Here is an 18652-nt window from a genome sequence, read left to right on the forward strand (position 1 = left end):
GGTAGGGATGGAAATGGAATGGTAGAGAAGGGGAAGGTAGGGATTGGAATGGGGGGTGGTAGGGACAGGGATGGGATGGTAGGGACAGGAATGGGATGGAATGGGATGGTAGGGACAGGAATAGGATGGTAGGGACAGGAATGAGGGATGGTTGGGAAGGGGATGGTAGGAATGGAATGGTAGAGAAGGGGAAGGTAGGGATTGGAATGGGGGGTGGTAGGGACAGGAATGGGATGGAATAGGATGGGATGGTAGGGAAAGGAATAGGATGGTAGGGACAGGAATGAGGGATGGTTGGGAAGGGGATGCTAGGGATGGAAATGGAATGGTAGAGAAGGGGAAGGTATGGATTGGAATGGGGGTGGTAGGGACAGGAATGGTATGGAATAGGATGGGATGGTAGGGACAGGAATGAGGGATGGTTGGGAAGGGGATGGTAGGGATGGAAATGGAATGGTAGAGAAGGGGAAGGTATGGATTGGAATGGGGGTGGTAGGGACAGGAATAGAATAGGATGGGATGGTAGGGACAGGAATGAGGGATGGTTGGGAATGGGATGGTAGGGATGGAAATGGAATGGCAGAGAAGGGGAAGGTAGGGATTGGAATGGGGGGTGGTAGGGACTGGAATGTGGGGTGGTAGGGACAGAATAGGTTGGGATATTAGGGAAGGGAATGGTAGGGACAGGAATGGTATTGAATAGGATGGGATGGTAGGGACAGGAATAGGATGGTAGGGACAGGAATAGGATGGTAGGGACAGGAATGAGGGATGGTTGGGAAGGGGATGGTAGAGATGGAAATGGAATGGTAGAGAAGGGGGAAGGTAGGGATTGGAATGGGGGCTGGTAGGGACAGGAATGGGATGGAATAGGTTAGGATGGTAGGGACAGGAATAGGATGGTAGGGACAGGAATGAGGGATGGTTGGGAAGGGGATGGTAGGGGTGGAAATGGAATATTAGAGAAGGGGAAGGTAGGGATTGGAATGGGGGGTGGTAGGGACAGGGATGGAAAGGAAGGGAATGGAATTGACAGGAATGGGGGATGGTAGGGAAAGGGATGTTAGGGATGGAAATGGAATGGTAGAGAAGAAGATACTAGGGACAGAATAGGATGTTCAGGATGAGAATGGAATGGTACTGAAGGGGATGGTAGGGATGGGATTGGGGGATGACAGGGAAGGGCATGGTAGGAATGGGATGTTAGGGAAGGGAATGGTAGGGACAGGAATGGGGCATGGTAGGGACATGAATGGTATGGTATAGAAGCGGATGGGATGGTAGCGATGGGAATGAGGGATGGTTGTGAAGGGGATGATAAGACAGGAGTGGGATGTTGGGGAAGGGGGATGGTAGGGAATGGGATGGTCATGACAGGAATGGTATGGAAGGGGATGGGAATGGAATGGTAGATGATGGTAGGGAAGGGGATGTTGGGGACAGGAATGGGGGATTGTAGGGACAGGAATGGGGGATTTTAGGGATGGGAATGGGGGATGGTAGGGAACGGGATGGTCATGACAGGAATGGTATGGAAGGGGATGGGAATGGAATGGTAGATGATGGTAGGGAAAGGGATGTTGGGGACAGGAATGGGGGATTGTAGGAACAGGAATGTAGGATTGTAGGGATGGGAATGAGGGATGGTAAGGAATGGGATGGTCATGACAGGAATGGTATGGAAGGGGATGGGAATGGAATGGTAGGGGATGTTGGGGACAGGAATGGGGGATTGTAGGGACAGGAATGGGGGATGGTAGGGATGGGAATGGGGGATGGTAGGGAACGGGATGGTCATGACAGGAATGGTATGGAAGGGGATGGGAATGGAATGGTAGATGATGGTAGGGAAAGGGATGTTGGGGACAGGAATGGGGGATTGTAGGGACAGGAATGGGGGATTGTAGGGACAGGAATGGGATGCTAGGGAAAGGAATGGTAGAGACAGGAATGGGGGATGGTAGGGACTGGTATGGTAGGGATGGGAATGGAATTGCAGAGAAGAGGATGCTAGGGGTCAGGAATGGGATTGTACTGAAGGGGATGGTAGGGACAGTAATGGGAGATGATTGGGATGCTAGGGAAGAGGATGGTTGGGACAGGAATGGGATGTTGGGAAGGGGATAGTAAGGATGGGATTGGAATGGTAGGGAATGATATGAACAAGAATGGTACATTAGGGATGGGAATGGAATGGTAGAGAAGGGGGATGGTAGGGACAGGAATGTGAGATGGTAGGGACGGGAATGGAATTGTAGGGAAGGGGATGGTAGGGATGGGAATGGGATGGTAGGGACGGGAATGGAATTGTAAGGAAGGGGATGGTAGGGATGGGAATGGGATGGTGGGGGATGGTAGGAATGGGATGGTAGGGACAGGAATGGAATTGCAGAGAAGAGGATGCTAGGGGTCAGGAATGGGATTGTACTGAAGGGGATGGTAGGGATGGTAATGGGAGATGTTTGGGATAGGATTGGGATGCTAGGGAAGCGGATGGTAGGGATGGGAATGGAATTGCAGAGTAGAGGATGCTCGGTGTCAGGAATGGGATTGTACTGAAGGGGATGGTAGGGATGGTAATGGGAGATGTTTGGGATAGGATTGGGATGCTAGGGAAGGGGATGGTAGGGATGGGAAGGGGATGGTAGGGACGGGAATGGAATTGTAGGGAAGGGGATGGTAGGGATGGGAATGGGATGGTGGGGGATGGTAGGGACAGGAATGGAATTGCAGAGAAGAGGATGCTAGGGGTCAGGAATGGGATTGTACTGAAGGGGATTGTAGGGATGGTAATGGGAGATGTTTGGGATAGGATTGGGATGCTAGGGAAGCGGATGGTAGGGATGGGAATGGAATTGCAGAGTAGAGGATGCTCGGGGTCAGGAATGGGATTGTATTGAAGGGGATGGTAGGGATGGTAGGGACGGGAATGGAATTATAGGGAAGGGGATGGTAGGGATGGGAATGGGATGGTAGGGACTGGAATGGAATTGTAGGGAAGGGGATGGTAGGGACAGGAATAGGATGGTAAGGACTGGAATGGAATTGTAGGAAAGGGGATGGGATGGTAGGGAAGGGGATGGTAGGGAATGGAATTGTAGGGAAGGGGATGGTAAGGACAGGAATGTGAGATGGTAGGGACAGGAATTGAAGGGAAGGGAATGGTAGGGGAAGGAATGGGGGATGGTAGGGACAGGAATGTGAGATGGTAGGGACGGGAATTGAAGGGAAGGGAATGGTAGGGGAAGGAATGGGGGATGGTAGGGACAGCAATGGCATGGTATAGAAGGGGATGGGATGGTAGGGAAGGGGATGGTAGGGACAGGAATTGGATGGTAGGGACAGGAATTGGATGGTAGGGACAGGAATAGGATGGTAAGGACTGGAATGGAATTGTAGGGAAGGGGATGGGATGGTAGGGAAGGGGATGGTAGGGACTGGAATGGAATTGTAGGGAAGGGGATGGTATGAACAAGAATGGTATGATGGGAATGGAATGGTAGAGAAGGGGATGGTAAGGACAGGAATGTGAGATGGTAGGGACGGGAATTGAAGGGAAGGGAATGGTAGGGGAAGGAATGGGGGATGGTAGGGACAGCAATGGGATGGTAGGGAAGGGGATGGTAGGGACAGGAATTGGATGGTAGGGACAGGAATTGGATGGTAGGGACAGCAATGGCATGGTAGGGAAGGGGATGGTAGGGACAGTAATGGCATGGTATAGAAGGGAATGGGATGGTAGGGAATGGGATGGTAGGGACAGGAATGGGATGGTAGGGAGGGATATGTTGGGGATGGGAATGGAATAGCAGGGAAGGGAGTGGTCGGGACAGGAAGGGGATGGGATTTTAGGGATTGTATGGATGGGAATGGGATGGTAGGGATGGGAAGGGAATTTTATGGAAAGAATGGAAAGATGAAGATGAGTAAATGAAAGGGTATGTAGACACATGGTTGGATAAAAGAAGGTTTAGAATAATGAAAAGGTGGCTGGCTTAACTGATGGATAAAGGGTTCGAAGAATTCATACATAAACTAATGGGTAGGTGAATACATGGATAGATAGACAGGCAGATAAAATGTATGGATAAATGAAGAGATGAATGAATGGTTAAATGGCTGGATAGGTGACACTAGTAAACTCTTTAAAATCTGCTTCTTTCCCCTGTGTATTTCATTTAGTGCATCTCACACAAACACACACTCTTTTTTTTTCTCTCTCTCTCTCTCTCTCTCTCTCTAAGAGCTCATTCTAACTTGGTGGAATCGATATTGAGTGAAATGTCAGGGGACAGACAAAACACTCCCTCAGACTCACTCCTGCTTTCTGTTTCTTACACATACACACACACACACACAGCGACAGAGAGAGAGAGACACACACACATACAGTTGTTTTCCAGTGGCTGTTTGCAGCTGTCAGTGTTGGATGAATTCTGTACTTACATGTGAAATTAATTTCTAACAACAGATATGTCAGTCTGTGTGTGTGTGTGTGTGTGTTTGTGTTTTCAGGTCCTGGGTGGATCTGTAATTAATAGGCCTGAGATAAGTATTAAAATGACTCGACCTGAAAGAGGACGTGAGGGGAGAGATAATGAGCGTGTGGGGGTGGGGCAGAGGATTGGTCAAAATTATACTACACACAGTAATGAAATTAAATATAGTTGAAATGGAAGTGAAATTAATGTAATAGAAGGGAAGGGGACCATATGGATGAGAATGGAATGGAGTTCTATGGATAGGAAGAGTAGGGGATGGAAGAGATGGGAATACAATTTTATAGATTGGAAGGGAAGAGTATGATGAGGATTGGAATGGAATTTTATTTTATTTCATGGATTGAAAGGACAGGGGGAGGGGAGGGATGTTAATGGATTAGAATGTTATGGAGTGGAAGGGCAGCGGATAGAAGAGAATGAAATAGAATTGAAGGGAATGGTAGAGAAAGGAATCAAATAGAATTGAAGGGAATTTAGTGGAATGGTACAGAAGGGAATGTTATTGAAGGGAAAGAATTGAGTAAAAGGAAAAGCAGTGGACTGGAATGTAAAAAATTGAGTGTAATATTAGGGAAGGTTGTGGAACATAAGCTAATGAAATAGAAATTAAAAGGAGGGGTATGGAAGGGAGTGCAATTGATGAGGACTTTTGGAAGGGAAATGGGAGAGTATTTCCCACCCAACCATCAATTTCATTTGCAAAATATTTAAACTGTAATAGCTGCTAGCGATAGTGTTCGTGAGTGGACGCCATGTTTGGAGGAAAAGAATTGGAGCTCAGTTTTGATATCCATCGCACTCATTTATTTATTTATTTATTTATTTATTTATTTATTTATTTATTTACATTTTTCTTATTGCAGAGTTTTGTTACAGAGGGACTACAGTTTCCTGCGTGACATTAATCTTTGGCGCCCATTTGTCACCATCGGCGTCTACTCATCCACACTCTCAGCTGCCATGAGCAACCTGATTGGTGCCTCCCGCATTCTGTACGCACTCGCCAGGGATGATCTGTTTGGTGAGTACGTTTTCCAATCTCCAATCACGATCTTTCTGATGTATTAAAGAGATGAATTTAGTCATGTTACACCTGTTAAAATGTTACACCGGGCAAAAAAAGTTTGAGCTATTTCTGTCCAACAGCACATTCCGTCACTAGCCACAAGCCGAGGGTCAGGGCACTTGCACGCTGGAAGTCAGGGAATTCATTTGATAAAAATCAAGGAGCTACCATGCTCAATGGTCAAGCGAAATAGGTTGCTTGGGAAGCACACTGGCGAGAAAGATTTGCAACCTGTAATTCCCCACCTACAAACAGTAAAAGCTACCCGAAACACCACCTCAACCTGCAGTTTCGTCTTGGGGTAGTATTCTCCACTACCAGTTCTTTCCCCATTTCCGGAGTGACATCAAATCAACATGGCCACTCGCATGGAGAACAGTGTAAAGTTCCCCTTCTCTACTTTTAAATGAGTTAATAGCAGTTTAGATCTTGGCTTTAGATCTGCCAATAAACACACACAGTCCTCTATTCTAGATTAAGTCTAGAACACTGAGCATACTGTATTACAGATTCTGTATAATCACTGTTTTAAGAAGGTGATTATCAGCATGGAAGACATCAACATAGTTATCACTAACATTAGTTGGCTAGCTTGTTGCTAAGCTACTCACTATTAGCAAGATCCAAAATGTTGCATGAATGTGTGAAGGTCACTACAGTAGAACAGAACCAGCAGCCTGTAACTGTGAAAATGTGGGTAAAGTAGGTTTTTATGAGCTTTATAGTGATTTTCGCTCTGACCGTGTAAACAAAACGCACACATTCGTGTAGGTGTCCATTTTTTTTGTCCCACTCTGCACATTAAACTTGAGAAAGGATATGACATTATTAAATCTTGAAAATTACCACTTACAAGGCTCCATGAATGCAGCAAGATGGCAGGGTGGGGGAACTTCTCATGCTAGTGTGCCAAGTACCTCTGCCATACTTGCCTTAGAAATTCCTCCTAGGTGACTAAGAATGCATTCTCTTTGAGTTTAGAGCATTACCCTGTGATCAGGCACCTAAACGGTGAAAGAGCGCCTCCCAATTGTGCCATACGCTAAACCTTCCAGTAATGCAGGTCAGCCATTGCAGCACATCAGCTACCACACATGCTAACTCCTCCTTTTATAAGGCACCATTACTTTTTCCTAATTGAATGGCTAATCTTATTTATCTTAATTTATGGATTTGCCTTCTTTTAAGTCTTTTATGAAACGGAGTTTCATAAAATGTTCATAAAATTAAATTGTTGCATGATGGAAGTACCGTAATTTCCGGACTATAAGCCGCTACTTTTTTCACACGCTTTGAACACTGCGGCTTAAACAGTGATGCGGCTAATTTATGGATTTTTATGGGCTAACAAGCTTCATGCCGCCAAAACATTTAGAACAGGTCACAGTGGACCAGTGAAACCGTTTGAATTAAATCAAACGCACTCACACTAAATTCTTCAGATCGGTCATTTTGCGCTTCATGCACACCCCCTCGTCATGGAAAACACACGAAGAAATGCATATGATGCAGCTTTCAAGTTAAAGGCGATCGATCTGGCTGTCGAAGAAGGAAATAGCATGCGAAGGGCAACTTTTGCTCCAGTCTGCCTGTGTCCTAACAGCGTGGAGCAGTGTCAACAAATCTACCATCACCAGCGGGTTTCGAAAGGCTGGACTGCTGCGGGATGAAGAGGACAGCACAAGCTCAAGGGCGAATTTGCCTCGAGACGCAAGTGACATCGAGAGCGACAACGAAAGAGAGACTGAGGAAGTGTGTGACGAAGTACCGGTAATTCTGAGGCTGTTCAATTCCGACACTGAAGAAGGCGACTTTAGTGGTTTTAGTGCGCAGGAGGAAGATGAAGATAGCGATCAATGACTCTTCCTGGTAGGCAACTGTGTTTTTTTTTTTTTATTTTTTTTAACCAGCCGTGTTACAGCCACTGTTCGGAAAAAAGCATTTACGGTACTTATTTAATTAAAAGTTAAAAAAATATTTCTGTGTAAATATCACACGTTACAACGTAGACACCTGCAGCTTATAGACAAGTGCGGCCTATATATGTACAATTTTTTTTTTTTTTTTTTTTTTTTTTTTTTTTTTTTTTTCTTTTTTTTTCTTTTTAAAGTTAGTGGGTGCGGCTTATATTCAGGTGCGCTCAATAGTCCGAAAATTACGGTACATTAAAAAAAAAAAACAAAACAAGTACACTCATCAACAATTGTGCAATTTTAAGTTGATCGATCTTGCACGCAACGCTTACATAAACTCAGAAATGATACGTAGGATACGAATGGTTTTCCTACCTAACTGGATTCTGTGAAAATTCTAATGCAAACGATTTCTAAAACTCTTTCTATCCAGACCAGATAAATGATGCCCAATGTGTTCTTACTTCATTGAACAAGACAAAAATATTTAAAATTGACCTTTTTGATTAAGGCAGCATTAAGGTCATCCCTTTGCTAAATTCTAAACCACCAATCTTCTCGTCCCGCAGGTAAAGTCCTGTCCCCTGCTAGGAAAACCTCAGGCAATGGGAACCCCTGGGTCTCGGTTCTTATCTCCTGGTTCCTTGTGCAGGTGAGGGAGAACGAAGGATGAATGAAAGGATGTGATGAAATGTTTGTGTTGATGTGGATGGCGGTGAATCCACTGGAGTGGATTCTTTATTCCTTCCTAATAGATGATGAATTCTTTTCTCTCTGTCCATCACTCCTACCCTTTCCCTACATCTTCTACGTCTTTCTTCTCATCCCTGTTCTTTTGCTTTCCTTCCATCCTGATCATTTTCTTACATGGATAATTGAGAGAAGAGCGAGACCGAAATTGTGTGTGTAGACAAAGTTTGAATTGATGCTGAGATATCGTCCATGTTTATCCGGCTATTTTTGAAAAAAATTGTTCTCTCCATCCACACAGTTTGAAACCACCCACACAGACAATGTGGGTGAAAACACCCACGTGGCCATTCCAGCCGTAATCAGTCATGAATTTAGATTTCCGATCCTCAGGAAGATCATTATGATCGTGCATCTTGTGGAGAAAAAAAAAAAAAATAGATCTGGACCTGGTCCAAAATCAAGAGGTCCTGAGAGGTCAATTTGCAAGTAGCAAGGACGGTACATTCTGTCTCCTCTGTACAACCACAGAATAATAAAGTCTAAATTAATCAGTAAATGTAATCAAACTCTATTTTACTGCAGAAACGTCCAGCTCATCCGATATGTCCGGTATAAGGTTCGTGGCGCGACATGTGAAAGGGCGAAAACACTGAAATAAAACTTTTGAATCAAGTGCAGCCTGGAGGGGATTTTATTAACCGCGACATTAGTGCTCTCAGCTGTTTTTGTGAACAGGAACTCAAATCATTACATTTATTTAGCAGATGCTCTTATCCTAAGCGACTTACAATACAATAAGTAATAAAGTGACGGGCTGAGTCAGTGTGATCACCCTGACGTTATTTTCCCGTAACACCATGTCCCCAAGTGTTTTATTCCTCTTTCTCCACAGCGCTTTTTTTTAAAGAACGACTTCACTGGGCACTTTGGAAGAGTTGTTCTATACTTGGTAGATTTTAAATCCAGTCCAGTGCTGATTTTATTTAGTAGAAATAATCTCTCTGTCACAATTATCTGTATTATATATTATAGCTCTGTAATCGTCTGTCATCTTCTGCTCATTTCTCTCTGAAATCTTTCTCTTGTTATCCCCCCCCCCCCCCCCCCCCCCGCTCGCGCTCTCTCTGACGGAGTGCGTATTTAAGAGGTCTCTCTCGGCCCAGAATAGTTCTGTGATTGTAAGGGACGCACTTCCATTATCCCTGAGGAGCACCATGACGTGATCTGGAACACCTCCGTACCTGACCCGTGGGTTTTGCGTTAATGCTCGGTCACACCGTCTCATCTGCGCTATTAAACTGAAGATAACCTCCATTAGAAAGGCCCACCCACACACACACTCTCTCTCTCTCTCACACACACACACACACTGGAGGATGAGTTCATATAAAAAATGGCCCTTGGATTTAACAAATAACTCTCCGATGACTATCTGTCCTTGGGGAGAACAGCTGGTTCTGTTGCAGCGCGTGTTCTGCGGATGGTGCATACATTTATGTGTACTACTTTATCACTTTGCCTGTTTTTGACCGGTATTAGTCGTTATATTCCGCAGCTACGTAGCGTTAGAAATGCTAATGGAAAGATTATTGCTATGTTTGTTTAGAGTGTTCTTAGATTACTCATACAAAAAAGAAGGTTAAATCTGAATCTGGAACCCTGTGTAGAACCCTGCGAAAGAGCTCATCTCTACCAGGTTGCTGGAGAACCTTATTTTTCTCCTCACGTTTCCTTATCCTTATCTCAAGAACCATTTTAGAAGATTAACAACCCTTATACACAAAAATATCCATGGAAAACTCTTGGAAGAACTTTTATTTATTTATTTATTTATTTATTTATTTATTTATTTATTTATTTAAATAGTGTAAGCTTACCGGCCAGTCTTGAGTGCTTATGAGCCTTAAGGTTTCTTTGCTTGTCCCTCTGGAGGAACTTTTAAGGGTTCTATGTGGAGCCATACAAAAGAATGTTTCCTTTTATGGAACTCGAACAGTAGCTAAGAACCTTTTAATATACAAAGAACCCTAGAAGAACCCTTTTACTTGGATAAACTTAAGTGCTTGTGTGAATGAAGGGTTAATTAAGGATTAAGGGTTCTACTTAAGGGAACAGAGTGATAGGAACTACAACCATTTCAGGAGGTTAAGGACCATTTAATATGCAAAGAACCTTTTGGAGAACCTACAAGAACCCTTTTTCTAAGGGTGTAATTTTAAACGGGTTTATCCGTTGTCCTTCTGGGGAAACTTTCAGTGCTTTCCCATTGGCTGCTAGAACCAAACGTGCAATTATAGAATATACAACAATTAATATACAGAAGAACTCCTTGGAGTACTTTTGAAGAACCTTTTTGGTTCTAGTCTAAGCTCACTAGTGAATCTTAAAGGAGTATGTTGATTGAAGGGTTCACTGGTTGTCCATTTGTGGGAACCCTTAAGGGTTCCACTTAGAACCTTATGACAGACTGTTTCATTATCAGGAACTAGAATTGCTTTAGGAGGCTAAGAGCCTTTAATATATACAAATAAGCCGTTGAACTCTCGAAGAACACTGGTGTAAGCTTATTGTCCTCGGCTTTTTTCCATCATCTCTCCACTGTATCTCCGTCATGAACTCTCCTTCATTTACTCATCACCTCCTCCTGTTCATCTCCTTATCATCTCTCCTACATCATCTTCTCGTCACATTCTCATGTCCTCTTTCATCTCTTCATGACCTGCTCGTGTTCTCCACGTCGTCCCCTCCCTCCTGCCCGTCTCTCTTCTTCTCCTGCTGCTGCTCTGGGTGATGGCTGTGTGAGAACATTCTTCACTTAAGCCGCTGACGGGATGAAAATAAAAACTTTCAGCTCGTTAAAATGTAGAAACGATCGTGCGAGAAAACGAAGAAACTCCAGCGTGAGGTGGGGGATTTAAATAACCTCAACACTTCGGCTTTTAGTCAGCGGTGATGAATGGGAGATGACTCAGCACTTCTGACTTCATTTATTCCTCGCGTGTATGAGGAGATGTCCTTTAATGCTACAGGACAGGAGACTCTACTCTCTCTCTCTCACACACACACACTTATAATCCTCAGTTATAATTTATTTATTTATTTTTTGTTAATTTGAAGAGCGAGAATTAGACAGGCTGGTGACTCTTTATAGCTGCTATAGCTTAAGTGACCACAGGAACTTTAAATATTAAATGCAACTATAAATGGGGGGAAAAATGTTTGTTAATAAATAAAAACGGCCATTGTTGGTAATCTGCTGTGGTATAAGAGGAATAAAACGCTTGGGGATGTGCTGTTCTAGTGAAATAATCAACTTCTGCATAGTAAAGGTGAGACGTTGTAAATATCTGTTTGAATTATTTGTTTCATTTTCTTATTTTATTCCTTTTTTTTTTTTTCCTCGACTGCAGTGTCTCCAGGTTCATTAGGAATGCAAAGGTGTGTGTGAGAGTGGAATAGAGAGTAAATCCAGAAATAAAGTGGGATTTAAAGTGGTGTGTGTGTGAGCAGGTCACTTTGAACTCTCTGCACTACTTGTCTCTTTAATGAATGACCCATATTCACACGTGTGTGTGTGTGTGTGTGTGTGTGTGTGTGTGTGTAGCTGGTGTTGTTCTCGGGGAAGCTGAACACCATAGCGAGCATCGTCACCATCTTCTTCCTGCTGGTCTACGCCGCAGTGGATCTGGCCTGCCTCGCTCTGGAGTGGGCCTCAGCCCCTAACTTCAGGTAAGCTAAACGTCACGACCTTTTGACCTTCCACACATCTCTAGAGGTGTCTGCAGTGCTCAATATGAGATGTTCATCAAATACAACATCGCCCAATCTCAGTCTCCTGCATGAAGTGTGTTCTGTCTGATTAATACATATGTCTGGTTAATGAGATTTAGACAGTAATGCAGATGAAATAAAGATCAGCGTGACTCTGGTGATGAGCAGCTTGTTTGTTTTCGCCGTAGCTTTGGAGACAGAAAATCAAGAGAATTTGGGCTGCTTAATGCGAGACGTCACAATCGCGTACCACCGAACGTCCCAAACATGCACACGCTGTTACGTTTATTTACAGCAACGCTTGAATGATGGACATTCAACATGCTGCTCACGAAGACTCATGTTTCATCTGTCCTCCATCTTTGTTTCTCTCACACGGATGCGCCTTTCGTATATCTTTAAAACTTTCCACCATCATTGTGATTGTCATGAGCTACATCTGAAATCACAGGTGCAGATGATGACGACGGACTTCTGAAGCGATGGTGAGGGAGGGAGTGGGCGATATCCCAAAAATTGAATAATGAATCTGTTTGCCTTAATACTCGACTTTGTGTGATTTGACCAGAGTTTGTCGCTGTCGTTGCATCACATCACACTATACTGCCCCCTCATGGTTCACACTGGTACTGCATCACACTCACGTCACATGCATAGATAAAAGCTAATGTAATCCTGGCCTAACTCATCACTCATCTTTATTAATGCACTCTATGAACACACTCTCTTAATTAAAGCATCTGTATGTGCCAGCTAGCTTATCATACTTCTTAAATCTGGTTTTTGGTCTACTAAAATAAAATACCGCTGGACACGCACTCACTTGGTGTTTTAGGCTTTATGAGCAGAAAGTCCACGATTATGGGATCATCCTCAGAAACAGACATGAGTATAAACAAAATGATGAGGTTTGTTTGTTTGCTATAAAATGTGTTTAACTGGATAAACGATTAAGTATTGTGAGAGTGTTTTCTGACCTTTCTCTCCCAGGAGCCTGTGATTGGCTGGAAGTATGGTGTGGGCGGTGCTTTTTCAGAGTCATTGCTTTAGCTGTCTGGTGCTGTGTTTCAGGGCGTGGTGGTGGTGGTGTTGTTATTAGTTGTTGTTGTGTTGTCGTGTCTATAGAGGCGAGATGAATTAAAAGCCATTTAGCACCGTGAACCCCAGAGGCGCATGCTGTGATTAACATAGCTAATTTAGCGGAAACCAACCTAAACCTGGCATCAACACACCGGCTGGAGATGATAATGGAGTGTGTGTGCTTGTGTGTGGGGTGAACTGGGGATCGGCCAGCAGAGACGATGGTCTGTGAACATGTCTGGATTGAAGGAAGGTTTTGAAAAGAGGTGGATTATGCTGTGTGTGTGTGTGAGTGATTTTTCTTGGCTGCTGTTTTATCAGCGAATGCCTTCGGTTTCCCAGAGTCCTTTGGGTGTGTGTTGGCTGGGCTTTGTTGGGTCTGAAGGGAAATTTGGTTTTGATCGGTTTTGGACGCATGCGTGTGTGTGCCCGGACTCGTTTCTATGTAGTTGATAATTTTTGTGGAAGCATTTTTTATTATTATTATTATTATTTTTTTTTAAACCTGACCCAGCCGATTCCTTCAATGTTTCTCCTAACGCGACGCCCCCAAAACACAGGCCTAGGTCATGTCCCTGAACATAAGACCTAGACCATGCCCCAAAACAGGGGTTGACAGGGTACAGTACGAGTAATGACAGGGTACAGTATGAGTGACGGTAATGACAGGGTACAGTATGAGTGACGGTAATGACAGGGTACAGTATGAGTGACGGTAATGACAGGGTACAGTATGAGTGACAGTAATGACAGGGTTCAGTAAGAGTAATGATGGGGTACAGTAAAAGTAATGACAGGGTACAGTTAGGGTAATGACAGGGTACAGTTAGGGTAATGACAGGGTACAGTATGAGTGACCGTAATGACAGGGTACAGTAAGAGTAATGATGGGGTACAGTAAGAGTAATGACGGGGTACAGTAAGGGTAATGACAGGGTACAGTTAGGTGTACATTATGAGTGACAGTAATGACAGGGTACAGTATGAGTGACAGTAATGACAGGGTTCAGTAAGAGTAATGACAGGGTACAGTATGAGTGACTGTAATGACAGGGTACAGTAAGAGTAATGATGGGGTACAGTAAAAGTAATGACAGGGTACAGTAAGAGTAATGACAGGGTACAGTTAGAGTAATGACAGGGTACAGTATGAGTGACAGTAATGACAGGGTTCAGTAAGAGTAATGACAGGGTACAGTATGAGTGATGGTAATGACAGGGTACAGTATGAGTGACCGTAATGACAGGGTACAGTATGAGTGACAGTAATGACAGGGTACAGTAAGAGTAATGACAGGGTACAGTAAGTGTAATGACAGTAATGACAGGGTACAGAATGAGTGACCGTAATGACAGGGTGCATTAATTAATTAATGACAGTAATGACGGTGCAGTACGAGTGATGACAGTAATGACAGGGTACAGTAATTAATGACCGGGTACAGTAATGACAGCTAATAACAATAAGAGTAATGACAGTACAATAAGAGTAATCGGAGAGCAATGGCAGAGTACAGTAAGATTAACGATAGTGATACTGAAATGAGTAACTTACAGTACTTACTGTTACTCCGACCTGGTGTCAATAGCAGTAATGATTCATCTCGAGTTACTTTTTCAAATCTCTCTATGCCATACTTCAGAATACTTCATTAGAAAGATACTGATGGGGGTGGGGATGGGGGAGAAAGGTCAAATTCTATATCATCTTTTCATTTGGTGTGTGTGTGTGTGTGTGCACGCGTGTGTGTGTGTGTGTGTGTGTGTGTGTGTGTTTGTGTGTGTGGTCTGTAAGCACAGTTGTGTTAATTGGCTGATTGAACCAGTGAAAGTGATTAAATTGATTAATCGCTCCTGGACACAAACTATCGTCCGCAATTACACGCTGTCTGTAACACTTTAAAAAAAAAAAAAAAAAAAAAAGCTGTGTGTGTTGGAGGTTACAGAAAGTTTGGTTTTGCTAACATCAGCAAGGTGACATCACTCAACCCAGCTGGGAGGGGAGGGGTCCAAAGCCTGATGGCTTTTAATATAATTACTCTATAGAAACAAGGGACAAGAAAGAGAGACAGGGGGAGAATGAAAAACAGACTGAGAGAGACAGAGACTCAGACAGTGAGACAGACGGACTGGGAGACAGACACACAGATTAAAATGATTAACCGTGGTAAATTCTACAATATTTGCGATTAACAAGTTTTTTTTCTCTGTTAATTTTTAAAAAATCGGATATTCCCTGTTTGTTCATAGAACTGTAGAAGCTGTAAATGTCATTTTTGTCACTTTGCACATGTAGCCGTGGCCGCCTTAGATTCATTAGTCTGTTTTCTGAAATTCTTCTGGAAAATGTCTGAAGCAGTTTCACCAGGAGAGAAAGATTGACAGATAGAGACCATTGAAGGTCTAAAATGTCTGAGTCCTCAGAAACCGTATACAAGTAGACTGAAATAATCACACACACACACCCACACACACACACCCACACACACACACACACACACACACACACACACACACACAGAGCAGATTATATGGTGAATATAAATGGGTTTAGGGTCAAAATCATAAACAAAAACTCAAACAAAGCTGAGTGTGTGTGTGTGTGTGTGTGTGTGTGTATATATACACGCACACTCTGTGCCCAGATGTTCTCGGCTGAAGACAACACACTCGCACGTGTGTAATTGACATACATATAATCACTAATTTAAACCCTGTGTTAGTAAAAGGACGGAGAGAGAGAGAGTGTGTGCGCGTGCGTGCGTGCACGCATGTGTTTGTGTTGTGTTTATGTTCCTGGTGGTGTGCAGATCCGCATTAGGGCTCTTACGGTCGCTGCTCTAACCGACGGTAATTAACTGACGTGCTGAGCGCATTAAATGCTTTTAAAGCTGCTGAAAGTCTCCAGCTTGGTTTTAGCGTCGCACCAAATTATATTATGCTCAGTATAAACAGTCGCTCGCGCGCACACGCGCACACACATGCACTACAATATAAAGAAAGAGTGAGAAAAAAGCAGGGGCTGGTGAGGGAACCACTGTTTATAGCTGCTATAATGATCGTGAGAACAGGAGTTAGCTTTTTTCATTAAATGCAACTATAAATGGATAAAAAGTATTATCTGTTTAGTTAACATTTAATGTTCACAAAACAAGTTAGCTCCTGTTGTCACTTATGTTATAGCACACCTGAAACTCTTTCTTTCTTCATCTCCAGGCCCACGTTCCGTTACTTCACGTGGCACACGTGTGTGTTGGGCATCGTCGGCTGTGGAGTGATGATGTTTCTGATTAACGCCATCTACACCTCAGCCAGCATCGCCTTCATGCTTCTCCTGCTGCTGCTCATCCACTATCTGAGTCCGACTAGCAGCTGGGGCTACATTAGCCAGGCGCTGATCTTCCACCAGGTACACACACACACACAAACACACGCGCACACACAAACATCCCCCGGAGGGGATTGTCACCAGGGGAACGGTTGCCAAGCGGCCAGGCACCAGACATCCATCTGAGCATCTGTGCGCTCCAGAAGAGTTATTACAACCACTTTACTTATTACACAGACACACGCACTCACACGCCCATACACTTAAACATGTCAAGTCACTGTCTATAGCAGAAAAGTCTAGTAAACAGCCCATCCAGCTCATCAGTGATTGGTCAGCAGTGACTTATTGGGGGCGGAGTTTGAGGCGACGTCATCCGAGACGGGATGATTGACGGCAGAGGCTCAACCAGTTTAGATACATTTACCTGTCCATCCATTCAAGCAGCTTTGAGACGTGATCACACTTTTACTTTCGGATCACGCTTCCACGTCGCCACAGTGGAGTCACGTGATCACTCACGGTCCTGCCGTAAACGGGAAAAACAGCGGCATTAAAAGTCCTCCGTGTCATTTCTGTGTGTGTGGTCACGGAGAACCTCCTACTCTTCTGAAACGCCAACGTTCCAGATCATTCCAGGCCTCCGACCAGCTCACTAGGACAATGAACAGTGAGGCAGATGGGAAAGGAAGCAGTTTTATAGTATAATATAATAAACCTGCCTAAGAGTAACAGTTTTTCTTTAACTATGGATAAGACTAACCAAATACTCTTTTGAATGAGTGGCCTTCTAGTAAAAATTGGCGTTTGTGCAATTCCTGCATCTTCTCTACTATGTGTCTACACTGTATGACGTGTTTCTCTCTTGCGCGCTCTCTCTCTCTCTCTCTCTCTCTCCCTCCCTCTCAGGTGCGTAAATACCTGCTGATGCTGGACGTGCGTAAGGATCACGTGAAGTTCTGGAGACCTCAGGTGCTGCTGATGGTGGCCAACCCTCGTGCTAATGTCGGCCTCATCACCTTCATTAACGACATCAAGAAGAGCGGCCTTTACGTCCTCGGACACGTCCAGATCGGAGACCTGGGTAAGACTTCCTGCCCACGTCTATTTAGGACCTGATAGTTACTGCAACAAAATTTGTGGCCGGTCAGAATTGCGAACTGAACAGCGTAGCAGCCCCAGACATTTGGAGACTGAGTGATGGTGTGTTTTTATTTCTCCTGGCCGAGACGGTTAATCTTCTCGTGAGGTAGCAGTTTAGGCGTAGCTAGCAATGTTTCGGGAACGAGGACGTGTTCGTAAACATCATTCAGCTTTAACAGTCGAGCTTTGCTCACTGGAAGTGCCTCGTGCCTGAGTGTGGGTCATGGATCAGCATCTCTTTTTGTTTATTGCGTCCTTGAATAATGTATAGTGCGGAGTTGTTACGGTTTCACCATCGGATGGGTTGTTTTGTTTGTTTGTTTTGGTTGTTTGGCTCAGCATGCTGTTTTACTTTCAGCTTGTCCCGATGAAGAGATTTTATTCAAAAAGTCATTCTCAAAATGTACGCACAGCAGAGCAGTTCAGGGGTTTGATCTATTTTTGGTTCCTTTTGATTTTTGTGTTGTTTTTTTTTGTTTGTTTTCTGTACAACGATGTGCAAAGAGACTTTTGTAAAAAGTGTCCAGTGTAACTTTCTCCTTTCATTTTTTTTTTCTAACAGCTCCTCTTTGATGATGTCATCTTGCTGTTTTTATAGAAACACGCAAGAGTTTTTGGTTACTTTCAGTGAGCTTTTGGAAATTTTCATGAGTGTGTGTGTGTGTGTGTGTGTGTGTGGTGTTTGCTCTGTAGCCAGTCTTCCCTCCGACCCTCTGCAGTGTCAGTACGACTCGTGGCTCTCCCTGGTGGATCACCTGAACATTAAAGCCTTCGTTAACCTGACGCTAGCTGACTCTGTACGACACGGAGTGCAGCACCTGCTCTTCATCTCTGGACTGGGTTAGCATGCACACACTCACTGACTCACACACACTCTTTTCTTGGTTTATGCCAAAGGTTTCAATACCAGTATATATTTAAAGTTGGGCTTTAAACCATTACCTGGAGCCGAAGGCATGATTAAAGATTTAAGCAGTACCCCAAGTTGTAGCATATGGCAGAGGTGCCAGTATTTACGGTTTACCTGTAGCATTTACAATTTTTGACCTGTTGTCATGGCGATGCAGGAGCCGTCCTAAAAACTACGCTTTAGTGCTTTTCAGCTACGGGATGCATTTTCACATCGGAGTAAACCGCGACGTTTTAACTGCATTAA

General features: G+C 43.9%; 1 protein-coding gene across 3 annotated transcripts in view; it reads left to right on the plus strand.

Moving 5' to 3' along the window:
* The window catches only part of zgc:153039 (uncharacterized protein LOC767698 homolog), a 41430-nt gene that overhangs the window by 17576 nt on the left and 5202 nt on the right, over positions 1-18652 (plus strand). For all 3 annotated transcript variants that reach the window (XR_008395157.1, XM_053679201.1, XM_053679202.1), the window contains exons 7-12: positions 5366-5523; positions 8051-8133; positions 11779-11903; positions 16242-16434; positions 17263-17437; positions 18190-18336. Coding sequence is in view for 2 of the 3 variants with exons in the window: in XM_053679201.1 (XP_053535176.1) it covers positions 5366-5523; positions 8051-8133; positions 11779-11903; positions 16242-16434; positions 17263-17437; positions 18190-18336 (881 nt within the window). In the remaining variant the exon portion in view is untranslated. The remainder of the gene's footprint in view (positions 1-5365; positions 5524-8050; positions 8134-11778; positions 11904-16241; positions 16435-17262; positions 17438-18189; positions 18337-18652) is intronic.

The sequence above is a fragment of the Ictalurus punctatus genome, unplaced genomic scaffold, assembly GCF_001660625.3.
Source record: "Ictalurus punctatus breed USDA103 unplaced genomic scaffold, Coco_2.0 Super-Scaffold_100071, whole genome shotgun sequence".
NCBI lineage: Eukaryota > Metazoa > Chordata > Actinopteri > Siluriformes > Ictaluridae > Ictalurus > Ictalurus punctatus.